The 24,373-nt window shown below is 38.2% G+C and overlaps 1 protein-coding gene across 6 annotated transcripts in view; it reads left to right on the top strand.

The window, feature by feature from the left end:
- The window catches only part of LOC117328098 (spondin-1-like), a 118,310-nt gene extending 100,978 nt beyond the window's left edge, over window positions 1–17,332 (top strand). For 2 of the 6 annotated variants that reach the window (XM_033885456.1, XM_033885460.1), the window contains 9 exons: window positions 2,441–2,591; window positions 3,001–3,107; window positions 4,111–4,357; window positions 6,474–6,500; window positions 7,843–8,292; window positions 9,330–9,500; window positions 10,554–10,961; window positions 11,324–11,505; window positions 12,670–17,332. In XM_033885456.1, coding sequence (XP_033741347.1) covers window positions 2,441–2,591; window positions 3,001–3,107; window positions 4,111–4,357; window positions 6,474–6,500; window positions 7,843–8,292; window positions 9,330–9,500; window positions 10,554–10,961; window positions 11,324–11,505; window positions 12,670–12,723 — 1,797 coding nt within the window. In that variant the 3' untranslated portion in view covers window positions 12,724–17,332. The remainder of the gene's footprint in view (window positions 1–2,440; window positions 2,592–3,000; window positions 3,108–4,110; window positions 4,358–6,473; window positions 6,501–7,842; window positions 8,293–9,329; window positions 9,501–10,553; window positions 10,962–11,323; window positions 11,506–12,669) is intronic. The other 4 variants (XR_004532849.1, XM_033885457.1, XM_033885458.1 and 1 more) reach the window with 4 other exon arrangements.
- The last annotated feature ends 7,041 nt before the right edge of the window (window positions 17,333–24,373 follow it).

Below are 24,373 nucleotides of genomic sequence, written 5' to 3'. Positions count from 1 at the left end.
CATCAAAGGCCGATATTGTTCATCAGTCTCGCCATTTGACAATGTGCCCAGTTATTTAATTGTGCTGTAAGTGTAAGGGTTGACAGTGAAGATTTGTGAGTAAAGGAAAGTCTGTCTTGAGAACTTTCAATTTTTTTCTACCTTGATTATTTTATTAAGGTGGCATGCTCGTTGAAGACTTCATTCACACCCATTTCCACCATACCCTGTACACCACTACAGCCACGACACCCAGTTCCCACCATACCCTGTACACCACTACAGCCAGGGGTGTCGTGTTGTCACTCTTTAGACCCAGTTCCCACCGTACCCTGTACACCAGGGTGCCAGGCTGTCACTCCCGACACCCAGTTCCCACCGTACCCTGTACACCAAGGTGCCATGCTGTCACTCCCGACACCCAGTTCTCACCGTACCCTGTACACCACTACAGCCACGACACCAAGTTCCCACCATACCCTGTGCACCACTACAGCCAGGGGTGTCGTGTTGTCACTCTCAACACGCAGTTCCAACCATACCCTGTACACCACTACAGCCAGGGGTGTCGTGTTGTCACTCTCGACACCCAGTTCTCACCGTACCCTGTACACCAGGGTGCCACGCTGTCACTCCTGACACCAAGTTCCCACTGTACCCTGTACACCAGGGTGTCATGCTGTCACTCCCGACACCCAGTTCCCACTGTACCCTGTACACCAGGGTGCCACGCTGTCACTCCTGACACCAAGTTCCCACTGTACCCTGTACACCAGGGTGTCATGCTGTCACTTCCGACACCCAGTTCCCATCGTACCCTGTACACCCAGTTCCCATCGTACCCTGTACACCAGGGGTACCCTGCTGTCACTCCTGACACCAAGTTCTCACAGATAAACTTTGCTCATTCAGGTGCAGCCTGATATAACATGACTTTTTATTTCTTGGTGCATGAACCTGTTAATGTCGTTGATATTAGTTGTTAAATATGAATATACTAATAATTCATTAGATTGGAAGAATAAGTTGTAGGTAGTTATACTACAATCAGACATATTTGACTGTGAGCATCTGCCCTAGGCTTCAGTAATAAGGGCCTATTGTACCAGGCGACCCACCTTTTAGGAATTACAGAGTTCTCAAACGACAAACCTCATCAATGGATTTACCTATAATACCTAGATCGTGTCAATAAACACATAATAATATCACTTATATCATCTTAATTTTCAGCGTTAATGGGTCGTGCCCGTCACTACCTGTGAATGTTGGCACTGATATCATAATTTGATGGCCTCCTCTGTCACACAGTAAATGTGGGAATTCAAGATGCTTTATTTCATTTCAAAAATATCTTTTTTAATTAAGTTATTTCAATTATTTCACATTCAGAAATATTTTCTAAATGACAGATTTACAATAGTATAAAACATGTACAGGGTGACCTGTGTGCTAGGCCTGTGAACAGATACAGAATCACTGATAGATCCGACTACTCGCACAATACACACAAATTGTAAAAACTTAATCGTTGGGAACCTTTTACCTGTAGATGAATGATTATGCTAAATACCCCAGGTATCTAACCTATTGTAACTACTAAATACTCCCAGGTATCTACCCTATTGTAACTACTAAATACCCCCAGGTATCTACCATATTGTAACTACTAAATACCCCCAGGTATCTACCGTATTGTAAACCCCCAGGTATCTACCATATTGTAACTACTAAATACCCCCAGGTATTTACCATATTGTAAACCCCCAGGTATCTACCATATTGTAACTACTAAATACCCCCAGGTATCTACACTATTGTAACTACTAAATACCCCCAGGTATTTACCATATTGTAACTACTAAATACCCCCAGGTATTTACCATATTGTAACTACTAAATACCCCCAGGTATCTACCATATTGTAACTACTAAATACCCCCAGGTATCTACCATATTGTAACTACTAAATACCCCCAGGTGTCTACCATATTGTAACTACTAAATACCCCCAGGTATCTACCATATTGTAACTACTAAATACCCCCAGGTATCTACCATATTGTAACTACTAAATACCCCCAGGTATCTACCATATTGTAACTACTAAATACCCCCAGGTATCTACCATATTGTAACTACTAAATACCCCCAGGTATCTACCGTATTGTAACTGCTAAATACCCCCAGGTATCTACCGTATTGTAACTACTAAATACCCCCAGGTATCTACACTATTGTAACTACTAAATACCCCCAGGTATCTACCATATTGTAACTACTAAATACCCCCAGGTATCTACACTATTGTAACTACTAAATACCCCCAGGTATCTACACTATTGTAACTACTAAATACCCCCAGGTATCTACACTATTGTAACTACTAAATACCCCCAGGTATCTACACTATTGTAACTACATAATATGTACATTACATGTATCTTATATTAATTTACAGGATCCAAGCATTAAGACCGTGATAAAGACCGCCCCACTTTGGGGATACACACAGTTACGGAAGACCATGAATGCTGACTTCTTTGTGGACCAGAACGCCCACTATTTGTCTGCCCTCAGTATGATAGGGCCTAGTCCAGATTGGTGTGTGGGTAAGTATTTTCTAGTGGGAATATTGTCCCAACGTGTTTGGTAAGTATTTTCTAGTGGAAATCCTCTCCCAACTTGTGTGTGGGTAAGTAGTTTCTATTAGGAATTCACTCCCAACTTGTGTGTGGGTAAGTAGTTTCTATTAGGAATTCTCTCCCAACTTGTGTGTGGGTAAGTAGTTTCTATTAGGAATTCTCTCCCAACTTGTGTGTAGGTAAGTATTTTTTATGGTTATCCTCTCCCAACTTGTGTGTAGGTAAGTATTTTTTATGGTTATCCTCTCCCAACTTGTGTGAAGATATTTTCTAGTGAGTATACATGATTTTTTTTATCAAGCCTCTATTTGAGTTGTAACAGACCAAATTTCTTACCAATATTCATTGATTACAAACCGAATATCGACTGTTACAGGTGTGACACGCCTCAACCTGTGTCAGACCAACTGTACCTGGGCGGATCAGATGGAGGTAGATCTCTTCCCCTGGGACGCTGGTACTGACAGTGGACATACGTATCTGGTAAGTCATGTAGATTGTAATGTTAACATCCCAGGTCCCATACTAAAACAACATCATGTACAAAAATATTGTTATCGTACTAACAACAAGTGTGATTTCCTGATACCTTCATTTTTCCTGGCAAGGTCTTACCCTGTTATGATCTACTCTATGAGATACACATGTTGATAGTTTTACATGTTACTTGTATTGTTTTTTATATGTCATGTATTGACAACATAAAATGCTGTAAAAAAACAAATACGAACATAAAACAAAAACCATAATGAATAACATTATTTAATGTTGTCTAACGTCAGCGGCTATCTTACTTGCCATGACTACACGAGGTGTTATTTCTGTATGGTATTTTATATGGCCAGTACCGGGTGCGTCTAATCATTACAGTGCCATTTTGAATGTGTCAAAATGAATATGTTTACGGTAACTGGTTTTGATGACATATTATACTTACTATGTTCCAGCTTTAATAACACCCCAAACATCCGTCAAATACGACAACGGACAAAATACACTCTCAAGGTCAAACACACTGATGTTTAGTTGGCCGTAAAGGAACAAACTATTTAATTACATACCAATTATCATTTTCTATCAAAGCATTTCTTGTTTTGTCTGGGTTAGTTGATGTAAGAATTTAAACATGAGATTATTAAAGGTTGCCATTCTTATTTACATGATCATTCAATCAAACTTGTGTTTCCTTTAAATCGTGGAGAAAATCTGATATCACAAGATGTCCATTATCAGTTATTGTTAGTATAATTGTACAGATTGTCACCAACTATATCACATTTTTTATTTAGTATAATTGTACAGATTTTCACCAACTATATCACATTTTTTAGTATAATTGTACAGATTGTCACCAACTATATCACATTTCCTGTACCCATGGATAAGTCACTGAAAATATGAGGATGATGGTAAAGGGGAGGCAATCCACACAGTTGTTATGTCACTATACATTGAGCTTCTCCCAACTATTGTATTATTTTAACAGGCCAGAAACATCGCCACTAATCCTAAAGAAAATATCCACAAGATCACAAACCGCTACCCTAGGAACCCGGACTCACCTTTCTATGGCCCGGAAAGGATTCTACCAATGGCTCGCCTTAGGATCACAAAGACAGCCGAGCAGTCGTGTGATGATGGCACAACAGACAATAATTCGGGAGAATCGGCCGTCAGCACCAGTGTCCTCATTGAACGAATGAAAAAGAAAATGATGATGAAGAAGAAAATAGGTAATGTTTTTTTTTTTTTTTTTTTTTTGTTTTGTTTTTTCGTGATATTTTAGTTGTCTGAATGCACAAGCTCATTGTATGAAGGATTAGCATGTATCAATTTGCTTGAGTTTGTATCGATAAAGAGAACTCAGACACTACCAATAGGCCTAAAGTCATTCCAAATTATAGGTCATGTATGCAACGATCTGATAATCTTTAGGAAAAAATTGACCACATGTCATATTGATATATTAGAGAAAATTAAGGCAGAAATTTGTGGATAAAAAAGGTGAAATTTAAAGTAATAGATAAGGTTGTCTATTACTAGCATACATATTTTAGATATAGACCTAAGTTTGATTATAGAGCGGTCCTAAGTGACTAATGTAGGATATTTAAGATGTTTTTATCAGACTAGAAATCTAATAGTACAAACCTGCCTGTGATGGAGAGGAGCCTGATAACAGGGAAGGCTGCATCGTCCACCATATCTGCATTTCTATATATCCTAATGTAACTGACGGCCAATCATAACACTGAATGATATTTGTATTGAGTCTAAAATAATTGATATAGGTAAATGCTTTGCTTGTGGAAAAGAAGCTTGCTTTTGGATGTTTTCTGGACCAAATGTAGACTTCCTAAATACACAATACACAAGTTTCTTATGTCCAACATTTAACCAAGCCAAAAATTATCATGCATGAAACATCCAGTCTACCCATACAGAGACATGTCTCCTGTACATACCACACAAACACAGGTACAACATCCAGTCTACCCATACAGAGACATGTCTCCTGTACATACCACACACACAAACACAGGTACAACATCCAGTCTACCCATACAGAGACATGTCTCCTGTACATACCACACACAAACACAGGTACAACATCCAGTCTACCCATACAGAGACATGTCTCCTGTACATACCACACACACAAACACAGGTACAACATCCAGTCTACCCATACAGAGACATGTCTCCTGTACATACCACACACAAACACAGGTACAACATCCAGTCTACCCATACAGAGACATGTCTCCTGTACATACCACACAAACACAGGTACAACATCCAGTCTACCCATACAGAGACATGTCTCCTGTACATACCACACACACAAACACAGGTACAACATCCAGTCTACCCATACAGAGACATGTCTCCTGTACATACCACACCACAAACCAGGTACAAACATCCAGCTATACCCATACAGGGGAGACTATGTCTCCTGTACATACCACACACAAACACAGGTACAACATCCAGTCTACCCATACAGAGACATGTCTCCTGTACATACCACACACAAATACAGGTACAACATCCAGTCTACCCATACAGAGACATGTCTCCTGTACATACCACACACACAAACACAGGTACAACATCCAGTCTACCCATACAGAGACACGTCTCCTGTACATACCACACACAAACACAGGTACAACATCCAGTCTACCCATACAGAGACATGTCTCCTGTACATACCACACACAAACACAGGTACAACATCCAGTCTACCCATACAGGAGACGTGTCTCTGTACATACCACACAAACACAGGTACAACATCCAGTCTACCCATACAGAGACATGTCTCCTGTACATACCACACACACAAACACAGGTACAACATCCAGTCTACCCATACAGAGACATGTCTCCTGTACATACCACACACACAAACACAGGTACAACATCCAGTCTACCCATACAGAGACACGTCTCCTGTACATACCACACACACAAACACAGGTACAACATCCAGTCTACCCATACAGAGACATGTCTCCTGTACATACCACACACACAAACACAGGTACAACATCCAGTCTACCCATACAGAGACACGTCTCCTGTACATACCCATGCACATACATAAAGTTTATTGAAAACAGGGCATGATTTAGGATGTAGTTGACCTTTTTGGACAATTTCAATGCATTCAATAACATTTTTCAATTTTCAGTACCGTAATTGTTGATACAGAACTGATAAGATATAAGTAGTGAGACTAATACTTACATATTGGATGTCCACATACATTTGTCTATTATGGGGAGGCTCCCCTGCATTGTATTTGCTTTTATTATTCTGATACCATTGACTATTTGACAGCTGATGCCATGCTTCGTAAGTATTTAGGTAATTAAAAGCTATGTATGCCATGTTGCATAGGTGAGAGGTGTTCAAAGGGGAGTAATTCTGTCTTGTTTTTACAGAAGACGTGTGAGTTTGGATGCATGATGCATGAATTGCCAATATAAAAATAAGTTTTGATGTCTGAATGGTGTTAGCATAATTAAGTCAGCATGAATGTACATATTATAATGTTGAAGCTGTCAATCATTTATTTGGATAATATACATGCAGAAAATGTTGAGGTCAAATCATAATAGTATATTACATATGATAAGCTGTACAGTAATCAGATATAAGATATATTAATATACCTGGGCAATTAATGCATTTTGATTAAAGACAATAAGGAAATTGTGCATGGAAAAAGTTGTAAATTTGTCTTTTCCATGTTGAGAGTGTTAAAGTTGGTTTCCTGTGGAATGCCTGGATTGACTGATGTAATATACCATATATACATTTATATCATCTGTTAAATAACAATGTCAGTACAGGGTGTGGGAATAAGATTGGAGAACGTATCTGAAATACATACGTAATCAAGATAAGGATCAACGAGGATTAACGAGGTTGTCACTCTACACGTAATTCATGATACATTATAATGGTGTGGTTATGATGGACTTTAATCTTGTTTTTTTTATCTGAATGGATAAACTAAAAATCTTCACCATATCTCTGTTAGAATTACATAGAACATTATATTGTAATGTCCTACATCAATTTGTAGAAGAACTCGGATTTTAGGAATTCTCAATCTATTCTACAAAATTACCAGAAATGCTAAAAATCTTCATAGATCTTTGATCAAGGGTAATTTCTTTTTATTAATTTTTTTTATCAAAAAGTCTGTATTAAAATATACACAATTTTGGTAAAGACTTTCTTACTAAAAGAGTTCATCATGTCCTCACCTTCACCGTTCACATCAGTATTATAAAAATGCTTCCTGTTCCCACTCTATCAATAAGTCTGAGCACATATCACACTGCCTTTCACATCACTGGCTAATGATGGTCACTCCTGGTTAGCTAAGACTGACCATATAACTGGTCACAACAAATTGTATCAGTCTTATGGCCATGTAACTGGTCACAACAAATTGTATCAGTCTTATTCATTATTCAAACATCTGCTTTGTACTTATTTTCCAAAATGTTTTAAAAAATCAGTATTATGCTTCTCGCTACACAATTAATGTTCTGTAGCAGTTTGATGAGACAAAGATTAACACTGTAAGAATCACATACAGACTGATACAGTTTGGTTTTAGAGATTTTTTTTAAAACAGTAACAAAACATTCCCTTCCATTTATGTTAACAAGATTGCATCCTGTGTATTTTTTAGAGATGGAGAAGTGTTCGACCACCGAGTGGACAGCCTGGGGTAGCTGTAATAGCACGTGTGGCACTGGGTACCGCGAGCGGCGCAGACTACTCAACAATCTACGTATCTCCGCATTAGCCTGCGGAATAGACCTTACCCAGAGGGAGGTATGTGAAGGCGACTGTAGGTCAAGCCACAGAAGGAAGGGGCCTAAGGAACTTCCCGATGACTATGTTATCCGACATGAACTGGACACAATTGACCTGAATGATCCTTGTGCGGTGACTCAGTGGTCAGACTGGGCCCCGTGCAGTGTGACGTGTGGTATTGGGATCACAGAGCGATGGCGCATGTTCCTGTGGAAGAATAACTCAGTACAGTGTCAGGCAAAGCCACGTTTAATGGAGAAGGACCTGTGCTTTGGCTACATCCGCGACTGTAGGAAAGCAATCATGATGAAGAATTTCTCAGGTAGGAAGACTGCTGGTCAACGATACTTAACAGCTTCAGTAGTAAAGCTTTTTTAATCCAGTCCATCTGTCCTAAAATTACAGAACATGTAGAATTTAGCGGCTTGATATTTGATGGCTTCATGTAAATTCCTTGTTAAGAGAAATGGCAGTTAATCTATGTAAATGGGAAAACACAGAATCAAAGAGTTCTGTAGCTGTTTTAAGATCGGTGAAAGTCGTTATTTTTCTTCTCTCAGACTGAAGCAGCTTTCCATATGTTATTTTTTGCTCTGCAAACGTTACACATCTTTTGTGATTGAAAAGAGAGCTGTTTAGACCCTTGGCTAAGAAATCTGATATAATGACTTAGTATCAAAGGATGTAGACTCCTAATATCTGAAGGAAATGGATCGTATCTATCCCAATGTCAGTAATGCATGGCATGATTGTATCTATTGTTTTTACCAATGGAACATTTATCATTTATGTACAGTAGAACCATATTCATCCAAATATTTCTCATGTCATTTTAACAAAGTTTTCTATGTTTAAAATGAAAACTTATTACATATCTCAAAATGAGGAATGGTGTGCTGCCAGAGAAGCAGTGTCAAGTATGACTGGTTGGTATGGTTCTTCTGTACATGTAGATTGATATGGTTCTTCTGTACATGTAGATCTGATTAAAAGTTAATCCCCATCATACAGGGTCTAAACCTTTCTACAATAGTTCCTGGTGCTCTTGGCTTACCTTATATCCCTACTTTCCTCAATATAAGGGAGAAACGTAATGGTGTCCTAACTAATGAATATTTAAAAAAAAGGTTTAAATGAGATTTCAGCATGCTATATGAAATGGTTAGTTTTGTATCCAGTCCTTTGAAACATCACAGAAATGTCCGTCTTCCAAGCATTTCTGTGACAATGATGATTGGATACAGTGCTAACCAATGGTGGTGCTTGGTCATGATGTTGGATGGCCTTGAACCTGTGTTGACACTGTGCATGACCCAGTTAATATGTGGTGGTATGACTTATAACCCCTCTATCTTACAGTTATCTGCACAACACCAGTGGAAATTGGACCTTGTAAGGGGCTCTTTCCGCGATGGTTCTATAACAGCGAAGAAAATTTGTGCCAGCCATTCAACTATGGTGGTTGCCGTGGAAATGAGAATAATTTCCGTTCAGAACAAGAATGCACAATGACATGTGACCTTGCAATGGGTACAGACGTTTTTGTCAACTTTCTAAAAATAGAGTTTCATATTGTCTGTGTGTAGACACCCTCATGATACTCATCCTGACTTTGACCTTGAATCATAACATTTTGGTGTGTAAACATAACTTTAGTTTGACCTTGAATCATAACATTTTGGTGTGTAACCATAACTTTAGTTTCCCCAATTATTTAAGAAAATTTGTACTTTCATGTTCCGTGACCTGACATTTTTACAATCATCTTGCTCACTTAATCACTGAACTTTATTCCTCATCATAAACCAAGACTATGAACAGGAATTTTAAATGGACTTTAAATTTCTCATTTTTGTTTTTTTGTTTGTAAGTGTCCCATTAAAATGTATTATATACAATGTACTTTACTTCAACTTTGAGGAGTCCCACTATGCTTCCATCTCTATAAATACAGAAATGTACTAAGCTTCCAGCTTATTAACCTTTATATAGCTTTGTCGGGGAATAACATTTCATTTGCAGGGAGATTCAGATTTATTATGTCAATATGATTTTGGACAAATAACGAATTTTTCCATCATCTGCAACATTTGGCTGTGACCATAGATCTGTTCATGTGTCCTCTGAATTGTTCATGTGACATTTGACTTGTTCATGTGACCTCTGACTTGTTCATGTGACCTCTGACTTGTTCATGTGACATTTGACTTGTTCATGTGACCTCTGACTTGTTCATGTGAGGTTTGACCTGTTAATCCTAACACTGTAATGTTTGAGTAATTCACATTCATTTTGTGTAAAGCATTTTAATGTTGTGAAGGTAAAACATCAAGTTGCATGTATCTTATGATGAAGTAGCTGAATGAAGTCATATATACGAAATATCTGAAACACAAGCCCACAATGTGGCCTACCAGGTGTGATATGGACTGTGAAATATACTAACAATTTACCAGGTTATGGGGATAGATATCACCTGTGATATATAATTTATCTATTTAGAATAAAATTTCCTTAACAAAATGAAGAGAAGTAAGTATATCGTGTAGAACTAACCTTTCTTCATTTGTTTTGTTTTCACAGCAAGTCTCAATGAAGGACCTACCAATGAGGCTTCCATTATGAGGCAGGGCAATGTGGATATGAGACCCAAACTTGTGGTGAGTTCAAATAAACGTGGTAGGAAAAGGAAGACAAGTAAGAGAGAGAAGAAATTAATGAGAAAACGGAAAAATAAGAAGGCTAGACGTTTACAGCGTCAGCGCCAACGCCAACGTCAACGTGAACAGGGAGGCCAGCTGGAACCACCCAACGATGGACCAGCCATCAACTGTCAAGTAACGGCCTGGACTGATTGGTCACCCTGCTCTGTCACCTGTGGGAAGGGCTTCATGATGAAAACAAGGTCAGTGGAGATGGAAGCTCAGAATGGAGGCCGATGTTCACGGCGACTGTCAAAGAAAAAGAAATGCCGGAGACCAAACAAATGTCGTAAGTATGAGAGTTTCTGTCGCAAATTGATAATTCAAATTATTATATCATTTAAGTTGTGTATAAGTATGATAAGTAATATATTATATAACATTCAATGTATTATATAATATTCAATGTATGAGTCTACAGTAAAAGTGAGTTAATACACTCATTGATACACCTGTTTACAAAGACATTAGATTCGAAACACACTTTGTGGGAAGATATTGTAATACCATGATGAAATTAACACTACAAAATGTACTACAACCTTATACTACCACCAAGGAAAGTATGGTATTTTGAACTCTCCTCCCTGTCCTGTCTTTAAAGGTCTGATGTGTAAACAGTCGTTCAGTCATACATGATCTTTATTGTAGCGGTGGACTGTGTACTGTCAGAATGGGGCGAGTGGACACCCTGCTCTCATACCTGTGGTGACAACGCCGTGCAGAAACGTCGAAAGCGCGTTATAAAGCGACCAAAGCGGGGTGGGATGGACTGTCCACCTCGCAGAGAGAAGAAGTTCTGTATCTTGCCTGTTTGTCCAAATACAGAAGAGGTCAGTAAACACTGGGGACCATTTATGTAGGATTTACTTGTCACTGATGTAGACATATCAGTCTGTTTTCTAGTGATGTACGGAGTCTTCTATTTGTTATAGACAAATGTATTATAACACATCAGATAATTAAAAATCCCTTGTCTAGTAATAAGCCCTTGTCTAGTAATAAGCCCTTGTCTGGTAATAAGCCACTGACTGGCAATAAGCCCTTGTCTAGTTATAAGCCCTTGTCTGGTTATTAGCCCTTGTCTGGTAATAAGCCACTGACCGGCAATAAGCCCTTGTCTGGTAATAAGTCACTGACTGGCAAGAAGCCCTTGTCTAGTTATAAGCCCTTGTCTGGTTATTAGCCCTTGTCTGGTAATAAGCCACTGACCGACAATAAGCCCTTGTCTGGTAATAAGCCCGTCTGGTAATAAGCCACTGACCGGCAATAAGCCCTTGTCTGGTAATAAGCCCTTGTCTGGTTATTAGCCCTTGTCTGGTAATAAGCCACTGACCGGCAATAAGCCCTTGTCTGGTAATAAGCCCTTGTCTAGTTATAAGCCCTTGTCTGGTAATAAGCCCTTGTCTGGTAATAAGTCACTGACTGGCAATAAGCCCTTGTCTAGTTATAAGCCCTTGTCTGGTTATTAGCCCTTGTCTGGTAATAAGCCACTGACCGACAATAAGCCCTTGTCTGGTAATAAGCCACTGACTGGCAATAAGCCCTTGTCTGGTTATAAGCCCTATGTCTGGTAATAAGCCCTTGTCTGGTAATAAATCCCTGTCTGGTAATACGCCCCTGTTTGGTAATAAGACACTGACTGGTAATAGGCCCATGTCTGGTTATAAGCCCTTGTCTGGTAATAAGCCACTGACTGGTAATAAACCCTTGTCTAGTAATAAGCCCATTTATGGTGAATAAACAATGTATGGTAATCAATTGATGTGTGGTAATAAGTCCTTAGCTTATAATAAGCCCACGGCTGGTTATGAGTCCCCCGATGTCAATTGCAGTTGAATGAAATGCTTACAAATGTCTGTGGTATTTCAATATCCTGCAATAAATTCACCCCCAACTTTGAGTGTGTTGGCACCCTGGGTTTGATTTGCAGGATATTTATGATATGAAATAAAATCATATTATTTTTTTCAATTTTTTGTTTATATTCGTTTCAGATGGAAGAGATGATGAGGGATGCTTTATTTTCGAATCCACAGTCATTCCCATGACAACAGAGACATACTGTAAAATCATGAGCATTTTCATCCAATCTGTATCATCAAAGGAACTTTGTGTAAATTAAATGTGAGGTAGCAGAAGACATCTAGAAAATTTCTGAATGGTCAAGAACTGCTGATTGACAAGTGGTCACAGACAGGGCTGTGATGTCTGATATGTACCTAGTAGTCCTTTGATTTGATATTTAAAGTAAATAACAGAGTTTTCCCATACACTGTGATTTTTCCATAGATTTCTTCCCGATGACTCCGCTGTGCAATGTCTGTATAATAGTAAAGTTGATGGTAGAAACCTCTGTTATTCAATATTTATTACAAATATTAAAATTTGGGATACAAATTTAGAAATGGAAGAATCACAGTGCACATACAAGTCTTTCATCATATCATCTTAGATAGGTTGTAACAATATCACTTTTCATTGGCCCATTATTGTTATCATGTTATTATTTTGTACCCGTGATTTCCTCGCCAATCACTTCTATATGTACTGGAGGAGGTCATGGAAATGAAGAGATTTGTTTATAATGTATCATTGTTAAGGCTATATCATCATTTTTTTTAAATCAATTTAATTAAGAATCCAAAGATGGAGGACTTTACAACCATATTGAATTATGGAGCCAAGAACAGCGATATAAACAGGGCGTTTTTTCCTGCTATAATATTAATATTCATCTGTCGATGGCGTTATGTTTTAATTAGGTGATACTCAGTTCACTGTTGTACGTGTAAATAACTACACTCCTGGTGGGTTATCAAATCTGGACACACATTTAAAAATATAATTATCACTCAGGCTGTTTTTATCAATTGTGGTACAGGAAACAGCATAACGAGTCTTGTGTGTGGTACAGGAAACAGCACACCGAGTACTGTGTGTGGTACAGGAAACAGCACACCGAGTACTGTGTGTGGTACAGGAAGCAGCACACCGAGTACTGTGTGTGGTACAGGAAACAGCACACCGAGTACGGTGTGTGGTACAGGAAACAGCACACCGAGTACGGTGTGTGGTACAGGAAACAGCACACCGAGTACGGTGTGTGGTACAGGAAACAGCACACCGAGTACGGTGTGTGGGGTACAGGAAACAGCACACCGAGTACGGTGTGTGGTACAGGAAACAGCACACCGAGTACTGTGTGTGGTACAGGAAACAGCACACCGAGTACGGTGTGTGGTACAGGAAACAGCACACCGAGTACGGTGTGTGGTACAGGAAACAGCACACCGAGTACGGTGTGTGGTACAGGAAACAGCACACCGAGTACTGTGTGTGGTACAGGAAACAGCACACCGAGTACGGTGTGTGGTACAGGAAACAGCACACCGAGTACGGTGTGTGGTACAGGAAACAGCACACAGAGTACTGTGTGTGGTACAGGAAACAGCACACCGAGTACGGTGTGTGGTACAGGAAACAGCACACCAAGTACGGTGTGTGGTACAGGAAACAGCACACCAAGTACTGTGTGTGGTATCACCTATAACATAGAATTACTAAATTCAATTGGAAAGTCGTAGGTTCTTTTTTCAAATTCACAATCTGAAAGTATCTGGGTGTTAGACAAACTACCCATCCATTAACAGTCATTAATGGTATGGAAGACACAATGATATTTGACTCAAATATATTTGCAATGCCAGATTACTACATTCATTTAGACTACCTCCAGTAGGACTGATTCCTCGAGTTGTAAGTTATTTACCCCCTCCCACTATTGTTCTCCCTTGTACACATGTATAAAATTGTTGATGTGTGTGTGTTCCAACCATGGTTTACATTACGACACCTGGTTCATGGTGATTTGGGCCAGTATATCACATCCTTCATCTTAATGAATCTCATTAAACCATAATGGCATATTGTGTGCATATAGCTACTACATGTTGAGGTAGTGTTAACTGTATAGTGTACATATTTCTGTTGTATGTTATTGTGTATAGTAGGTAGGGATGTAAATATAGCTAATATACTATTATTATAAATCCAGTTATATGTCACACAAACCTTTGATTGTAACAGTGCTTGATTATATATAACAATCAATGTTGGATATAAGCACTTCCCTGTAACCTGATGGTATAACTGGATCAACAAATCATGTATACAGCTCTAGTTTTCTGTAACACTATCACAACTCTTTAATAGCATTCTATTGCACTGAACCTGGTAACCTTTAATACCAGATGCCTGATAATAATAATATATATAAGATATCCACTCATAACATAAGTAGCTAATGGATATCAGCTTGATCCTTGAATTTAAACAAGCATTATTGTATAATATGAGTCTTGGTCTAGGAAAAAGCATCTTGGATAAAATTCAGTATATTTCCTTCATCTCAAATTATTTGATTGGTTGAAAATATATTACATGCCCTCAGTTGATTGATTGAAAGAGAGCACATGCCCTTGCTTATATTTAATTGGTTGAAAAACACCATATGCACTCATTTGATTGGTTGAAATACATGCACAATGCAAACCAAAAAAGATATCAAATGCTCTAGTGGCCTGTGGCAGTGTGTGATAGACAAACCAAGGACATATGTCCTACATCACATGGTCTGTGGCAGTGTGTTATAGACAAACCAAGGACATATGTCCTACATCACATGGTCTGTGGCAGTGTGTTATAGACAAACCAAGGACATATGTCCTACATCACATGGCCACAATAGACAAACCAAGGACATATGTCCTACATCACATGGCCTGTGGCAGTGTGTTATAGACAAACCAAGGACATATGTCCTGCATCACATGGTCTGTGGCAGTGTGTTATAGACAAACCAAGGACATATGTCCTACATCACATGGCCTGTGGCAGTGTGTTATAGACAAACCAAGGACATATGTCCTACATCACATGGTCTGTGGCAGTTTGTGATAGACAAACCAAGGACATATGTCCTACATCACATGGCCTGTGGCAGTGTGTTATAGAAAATTCAAAGATATCTGTCAAGGGCTTCAAGAAAATATTGGACAGATTCCGAATAACCGTGTAGCCATGAACAACTAAAGCAGTTGAAATATATTGCTTCATTGTAGTTAGGGGTTTTACCACAGGCAGATATAGTTGTAATTTAATTAACATGGAGAAGTATAATTTTCTTACTGTTTAACAAAGTCGGTTGTATTGCCTTCAAAGGTTCTAGATGAATGTATCAACATTTTTATACTGTCAATGTTATAGATATTTTTCAGTTGTGTAAAAGTTTATTTGTGTGAATGATTTCGTCAACAGACATGCATTTATTGTAGTCAAGCACTAGATAGGTGATGAGTGTGTAAGAAATTGATAAAAACTGTTTTTACTTCAACTACCGGTATTGTATTTGGTTTCCTGAAAATCTGACCACATGTTCACATGTAATAAGATTGTTTTTGATGGCATGGTATGTCTGAATTCCTCCCAGGGCCTGATGGCCATAAGGTATGTTGGAATTCCTCCAAGGGCCTGATGGCCATAAGGTTTGTTGGAATTCCTCCAAGAGCCTGATGGCCATAAGGTTTGTTGGAATTCCTCCAAGGGCCTGATGGCCATAGGGTATGTTGGAATTCCTCTCAGGGCCTGATGGCCATGAGGTATGTTGGAATTCCTCTCAGGGCCTGATGGCCATAAGGTATGTTGGAATTCCTCCCAGGGCCTGATGGTCATAGGGTCTGTTGGAATTCCTCCAAGGGCCTGATGGTCATAAGGTCTGTTGGAATTCCTCCCAGGGCCTGATGGCCATAAGGTTTGTTGGAATTCCTCTCAGGGCCTGATGGTCATAGGGTTTGTTGGAATTCCTCCCAGGGCCTGATGGTCATAAGGTATGTTGGAATTCCGCTCAGGGCCTGATGGCCATAAGGTTTGTTGGAATTCCTCCCAGGGCCTGATGGTCATAAGGTTTGTTGGAATTCCTCCAAGGGCCTGATGGTCATAAGGTTTGTTGGAATTCCTCCAAGGGCCTGATGGCCATAGGGTATGTTGGAATTCCTCTCAGGGCCTGATGGCCATAAGGTTTGTTGGAATTCCTCTCAGGGCCTGATGGTCATAGGGTTTGTTGGAATTCCTCCCAGGGCCTGATGGTCATAAGGTTTGTTGGAATTCCTCCCAGGGCCTGATGGTCATGTAAGGTATGTTGGAATTCCTCTCAGGGCCTGATGGCCATAAGGTTTGTTGGAATTCCTCTCAGGGCCTGATGGTCATAGGGTTTGTTGGAATTCCTCCCAGGGCCTGATGGTCATAAGGTATGTTGGAATTCCTCTCAGGGCCTGATGGCCATAAGGTCTGTTGGAATTCCTCCCAGGGCCTGTCTTGTCTGGTAAATTCACATTTATCCTACCTCACTTTAACAAAAGTGCCTTCCATAATTTAAGTCTGGTACATCCAGGTTGTAATACATCTACAACTTCCATAATAATACAAACAACATTTTAACCAAATAATTTATTTTGTGAGCTACAGTGTTGGATACTAGACTGATATTTGACATGTTTCTCCATCCCAATTGTGTTGAGATGTATGTATTACTGTTGTACAGTCAGAAATGTATTGTAACACAATAAAACTCTTCAAATAAATTCTACAAAAACTATCCAACTGGGTGTTTAGACTTTTATGTACAGGTGGTAACTACACAGAATGCATTGTCCTTATGACTTTGACAGGTTGTAAACTTGTCAGCTCCACACAAACTGAGTGGTGATGAAATCCATTTCAGTACTATGATATTGGTACCTAGATATTTACTGAATTATATTGACTTGAATTTCATGACCCTGGGTTTAATTCCTTGTTATTGCTATAAATGTCTTCTTCTCGAGGACTTTCCTCAGGTTATCATTTATATTCGACTGGAAGCATCCCTAAGTGGTGAGGATTGAAAACTACAAAAGGTGGGGCTGAGGGGCTTTGCCCAAAGGGGGTAATATAGCCTGTAGGAATGAAAGGATTTGGTCTGAAGCAAGCTTTGGTGAAGGGGAACCCATTTTGTATAAAAGTTAGGCTGGACCCCCAAGGGTCTGAGGGGTGGGCCCAGTAGGGGAAATTTAGCTCTAAAACCTTTCTTTTGAAGGAATGACTTTGATTTTGTGGTAATTAGGTCGTCATATTGGAGGGCGTCATATAGTAATCACTCTATCCTTCTTCTGTCTGTCCATCCACCAATTAAGTTTCAAGCTATTAACATTAGTATTTATTGACTTGTTTATATAAAAAAAATGGTCAAGATGTTCAGTTCACAATAAATATGTCAATAATCAAGGTCAAGGTCATTAAGTCAAATTTTGTATCTTCACTGATGAAGATTTTGTTATGACATTATCAAGCGAAGTTGGTTCGAAATAAATAAGTCAACTGACCAAAGATCAAGGTAACTTGGTATAAGGTCTAGGTCATTTTGGTCAAAAGGTCAAGGACAATATGGATCTCCGACAATGATTCTGGGTGTTATTGCGGGAGGTAATTATAAAGGTTTAGATAAATCAAATCAAGGCTAACATAAAAGTATTATATTGGTATTACAATTCAATTAACCCAGCAAATATGGAGGTGGGGGGAGAAGCAGGGGTCACATCATGGTACATGTATGTTTCGGTTCCTTGCTTCTTATTTTTTAAGTCCAAATGTCAAATGTTTGGAACCAGAAAGCTATATGTTAGTGACAGGAAAGTGTTGACAGTAATGCATGATACTGGGTGGCAGATTCCAAACTGGGAATTTACCTAACTTACATTGAAGTGTTTTGTCATAATCACCGAAACATCCAGGAGATCGATACAGGCCCTATTGTTAATTCCTCCTTATTGTACGAGAAATACAGAAGTCTTCTCTCCACATCTTTATTCTATGACAAGGCAGTAAGACTTCAGTTCTAGTAATCATAGGTGAGACGAGATCCCAGAGGGACCCTGGCACCCAACATTGTATGATGTTATTGGTTCTATGTAGGACTGATCTTTATTGGTTCTATGTAAAACTGATCTTTATTGGTTCTATGTCAGACTGATCTTTATTGGTTCTATGTCAGACTGATCTTTATTGGTTCTATGTCAGACTGATCTTTATTAGATCTATGTCAGACCGATCTTTATTGGTTCTATGTCAGACTGATCTTTACTGGTTCTATGTCAGACCGATCTTTACTGGTTCTATGTCAGACCGATCTTTACTGGTTCTATGCAAGACCGATCTTTACTGGTTCTATGTAAGACCGATCTTTACTGGTTCTATGTCAGACCGATCTTTACTGGTTCTATGTCAGACTGATCTTTATTGGTTCTATGTCAGACTGATCTTTATTGGTTCTATGTCAGACCGATCTTTATTGGTTCTATGTAAGACTGATCTTTATTGGTTCTATGTCAGACTGATCTTTACTGGTTCTATGTCAGACCGATCTTTATTGGTTCTATGTCAGACCGATCTTTATTGGTTCTATGTAAGACTGATCTTTATTGGTTCTATGTCAGACCGATCTTTACTGGTTCTATGTCAGACCGATCTTTACTGGTTCTATGCAAGACCGATCTTTACTGGTTCTATGTAAGACTGATCTTTATTGGTTCTATGTAAGACCGATCTTTACTGGTTCTATGTAAGACTGATCTTTACTGGTTCTATGTAAGACTGATCTTTATTGGTTCTATGTAAGACCGATCTTTACTGGTTCTATGTAAGACTGATCTTTATTGGTTCTATGTCAGACTGATCTTTATTGGTTCTATGTCAGACCGATCTTTATTGGTTCTATGTAAGACCGATCTTTACTGGTTCTATGTAAGACTGATCTTTATTGGTTCTATGTCAGACTGATCTTTACTGGTTCTATGCAAGACCGATCTTTACTGGTTCTATGTAAGACTGATCTTTATTGGTTCTATGTAAGACCGATCTTTATTGGTTCTATGTAAGACTGATCTTTATTGGTTCTATGTCAGACTGATCTTTATAGGTTCTATGTCAGACCGATCTTTATTGGTTCTATGTAAGACTGATCTTTATTGGTTCTATGTAAGACTGATCTTTATTGGTTCTATGTCAGACTGATCTTTACTGGTTCTATGTCAGACCGATCTTTATTGGTTCTATGTCAGACCGATCTTTATTGGTTCTATGTAAGACTGATCTTTATTGGTTCTATGTCAGACCGATCTTTACTGGTTCTATGTCAGACCGATCTTTACTGGTTCTATGCAAGACCGATCTTTACTGGTTCTATGTAAGACTGATCTTTATTGGTTCTATGTAAGACCGATCTTTACTGGTTCTATGTCAGACTGATCTTTATTGGTTCTATGTCAGACTGATCTTTATTGGTTCTATGTAAGACTGATCTTTATTGGTTCTATGTAAGACTGATCTTTATTGGTTCTATGTAAGACTGATCTTTATTGGTTCTATGTCAGACTGATCTTTATTGGTTCTATGTCAGACTGATCTTTATTGGTTCTATGTAAGACTGATCTTTATTGGTTCTATGTAAGACTGATCTTTATTGGTTCTATGTCAGACTGATCTTTATTGGTTCTATGTAAGACTGATCTTTATTGGTTCTATGTAAGACTGATCTTTATTGGTTCTATGTAAGACTGATCTTTATTGGTTCTATGTAAGACTGATCTTTATTGGTTCTATGTAGAACTGATCTTTATTGGTTCTATGTCAGACTGATCTTTATTGGTTCTATGTCAGACTGATCTTTATTGGTTCTATGTCAGACTGATCTTTATTGGTTCTATGTAAGACTGATCTTTATTGGTTCTATGTCAGACTGATCTTTATTGGTTCTATGTAGGACAGATCTGTATTGGTTCTATGTCAAACTGATCTTTATTGGTTCTATGTCAGACTGATGTTTATTGGTTCTATGTAAGACTGATGTTTATTGGTTCTATGTCAGACTGATGTTTATTGGTTCTATGTAAGACTGATCTTTATTGGTTCTATGTAAGACTGATCTTTATTGGTTCTATGTAAGACTGATCTTTATTGGTTCTATGTAAGACTGATCTTTATTGGTTCTATGTCAGACTGATCTTTATTGGTTCTATGTAAGACTGATCTTTATTGGTTCTATGTAAGACTGATCTTTATTGGTTCTATGTAAGACTGATCTTTATTGGTTCTATGTAAGACTGATCTTTACTGGTTCTATGTCAGACTGATCTTTATTGGTTCTATGTAAGACTGATCTTTATTGGTTCTATGTCAGACTGATCTTTATTGGTTCTATGTAAGACTGTTGTTTATTGGTTCTATGTCAGACTGATGTTTATTGGTTCTATGTCAGACCGATCTTTATTGGTTCTATGTAAGACTGATCTTTATTGGTTCTATGTAAGACTGATCTTTATTGGTTCTATGTCAGACTGATCTTTACTGGTTCTATGTCAGACCGATCTTTATTGGTTCTATGTCAGACCGATCTTTATTGGTTCTATGTAAGACTGATCTTTATTGGTTCTATGTCAGACCGATCTTTACTGGTTCTATGTCAGACCGATCTTTACTGGTTCTATGCAAGACCGATCTTTACTGGTTCTATGTAAGACTGATCTTTATTGGTTCTATGTAAGACCGATCTTTACTGGTTCTATGTCAGACTGATCTTTATTGGTTCTATGTCAGACTGATCTTTATTGGTTCTATGTAAGACTGATCTTTATTGGTTCTATGTAAGACTGATCTTTATTGGTTCTATGTAAGACTGATCTTTATTGGTTCTATGTCAGACTGATCTTTATTGGTTCTATGTCAGACTGATCTTTATTGGTTCTATGTAAGACTGATCTTTATTGGTTCTATGTAAGACTGATCTTTATTGGTTCTATGTCAGACCGATCTTTATTGGTTCTATGTAAGACTGATCTTTATTGGTTCTATGTAAGACTGATCTTTATTGGTTCTATGTAAGACTGATCTTTATTGGTTCTATGTAAGACTGATCTTTATTGGTTCTATGTAGAACTGATCTTTATTGGTTCTATGTCAGACTGATCTTTATTGGTTCTATGTCAGACTGATCTTTATTGGTTCTATGTCAGACTGATCTTTATTGGTTCTATGTAAGACTGATCTTTATTGGTTCTATGTCAGACTGATCTTTATTGGTTCTATGTAGGACAGATCTGTATTGGTTCTATGTCAAACTGATCTTTATTGGTTCTATGTCAGACTGATGTTTATTGGTTCTATGTAAGACTGATGTTTATTGGTTCTATGTCAGACTGATGTTTATTGGTTCTATGTAAGACTGATCTTTATTGGTTCTATGTAAGACTGATCTTTATTGGTTCTATGTAAGACTGATCTTTATTGGTTCTATGTAAGACTGATCTTTATTGGTTCTATGTCAGACTGATCTTTATTGGTTCTATGTAAGACTGATCTTTATTGGTTCTATGTAAGACTGATCTTTATTGGTTCTATGTAAGACTGATCTTTATTGGTTCTATGTAAGACTGATCTTTACTGGTTCTATGTCAGACTGATCTTTATTGGTTCTATGTAAGACTGATCTTTATTGGTTCTATGTCAGACTGATCTTTATTGGTTCTATGTAAGACTGTTGTTTATTGGTTCTATGTCAGACTGATGTTTATTGGTTCTATGTCAGACTGATGTTTATTGGTTCTATGTCAGACTGATCTTTATTGGTTCTATGTCAGACTGATCTTTATTGGTTCTATGTCAGACTGATCTTTCCTCCAGTTCTTTCCAAGAAATAGTGGTACCAAACTTCAATTCTCAAAATACAAGATGGCCTTCTGTTGGCCATTTTATTTTTCTGATCAAAAATCTATATTGAGTTGGCACAACTAGAGACTAAGAGGAATCTACTCATGAAATTTGAAGGATATCCCTCAGGTACTTATAAAGAAATAGCTATAAAAAACTTCAATTTTCAAAATCAAAGAAAGCTAGCAGTGGATCATTTTGTTTTCCTGGCTAAATTAAATTGGCACAACAAGGGACCAAGGGGCACCTTCACAGGAAGTTAGAGGAATATCCTCCAGTACTTTTCAAGAAATAGAGATAAGAAGGATTGTTTACGGACAGACCAAGGACCACAGACCATGGACGCAGGGCAATTTGAAAAGCCACTATGTGATGCTTATGGGCTAAAAATATGTTCAACATCTTCAATTTACTGGATATAAAAAGTGATTAATTATCGATGAACAAAACTCTTTTAAAGTATAAAACTAAACTGTTGTTACATGAGAACATTGTAAGACAGGCTGACTGAACCAAATTTTATTCCATTGTATAGTTATAAACTTTATAACAATGTATTTAATTCTGATGTTTTAAATTTCAATGTTAATAAACACTTTACAAAGGATTCATCACAAAACAACAATTTAATATATTATTCATTTAATTTCTCAAGTTTCATATTTTATACAAAAGTTTCGCATATATACATATCTCACAAATAAATAAAACAAATTTAAACAAAGATATCACATGAATTATAAAAAACAAACGAGGCTGTCCCAGACACAAGTCTCTCAAATTATCACATTGTTTTGAATTGATCACATGATTCACATTAAAAAAATATCTCACACTTAGTAAAGGTAGAAATATTGACTTGATGACCCTCTGGTGTGGTCGATACAGTAACCATACATAGTGACCCTCTGGTGTGGTCCATACAGTACCCATACAGTAACCATACACAGTAACTTGTCATGGAGTAGCCGAGACATCAATAAATGTTCTTGTACCACAATTGGCTGGAGGGTTGTTGGCTGATAGAAGGAATGCTAGTCACATAAACATACTACATACTATAGTCTACAACAGAAGTCTTTCCATATACAGTAACGCAGGTTTGATTCAAAGGCATCATTTTACAGCAACTGTAAAATAAGGTCACCTCGAGATGAGGAATCTGTGCTCAAATATCAACTCAAAATATACACTGTGTATCAAAACAGGAGGGTAAGGACCAGCCTTGATTGTCTACACCTGACAAGCTCCTAAAATCTCCCCTGTATCCAAGACAAGGTATGGATACAACCTCTCCCTGTATCCTAGACAATTTATAGACACATTCTCTCCCTGTATCCCAGACAAGCTATAGATACAATCTCTCCCTGTATCCCAGACAAGCTATGGATATAATCTCTCCCTGTATCCCAGACAAGCTATAGATACAATCTCTCCCTGTATCCCAGACAAGCTATAGATACAATCTCTCCCTGTATCCCAGACAAGCTATAGATACAATCTCTCCCTGTATCCCAGACAAGCTATGGATATAATCTCTCCCTGTATCCCAGACAAGCTATGGATACAATCTCTCTCTGTATCCTAGACAAGCTATGGATACAATCTCTCTCTGTATCCCAGACAAGCTATAGATACAATCTCTCCCTGTATCCCAGACAAGCTATGGATACAATCTCTCCTGTATCCCAGACAATCTATAGATACAATCTCCCCTGTATCCCAGACAAGCTATGGATACAATCTCTCCCTGTATCCCAGACAATCTATGGATACAATCTCTCCCTGTATCCCAGACAATCTATAGATACAATCTCTCCCCTGTATCCCAGACAATCTATAGATACAATCTCTCCCCTGTATCCCAGACAAGCTATAGATACAACCTCTCCCCTGTATCCA

This window comes from Pecten maximus, chromosome 5 (assembly GCF_902652985.1).
Source record: "Pecten maximus chromosome 5, xPecMax1.1, whole genome shotgun sequence".
Lineage (NCBI taxonomy): Eukaryota > Metazoa > Mollusca > Bivalvia > Pectinida > Pectinidae > Pecten > Pecten maximus.
The sequence above is the reverse complement of the archived record's forward strand: the minus strand, read 5'-3'. Positions and strand labels throughout refer to the sequence as shown.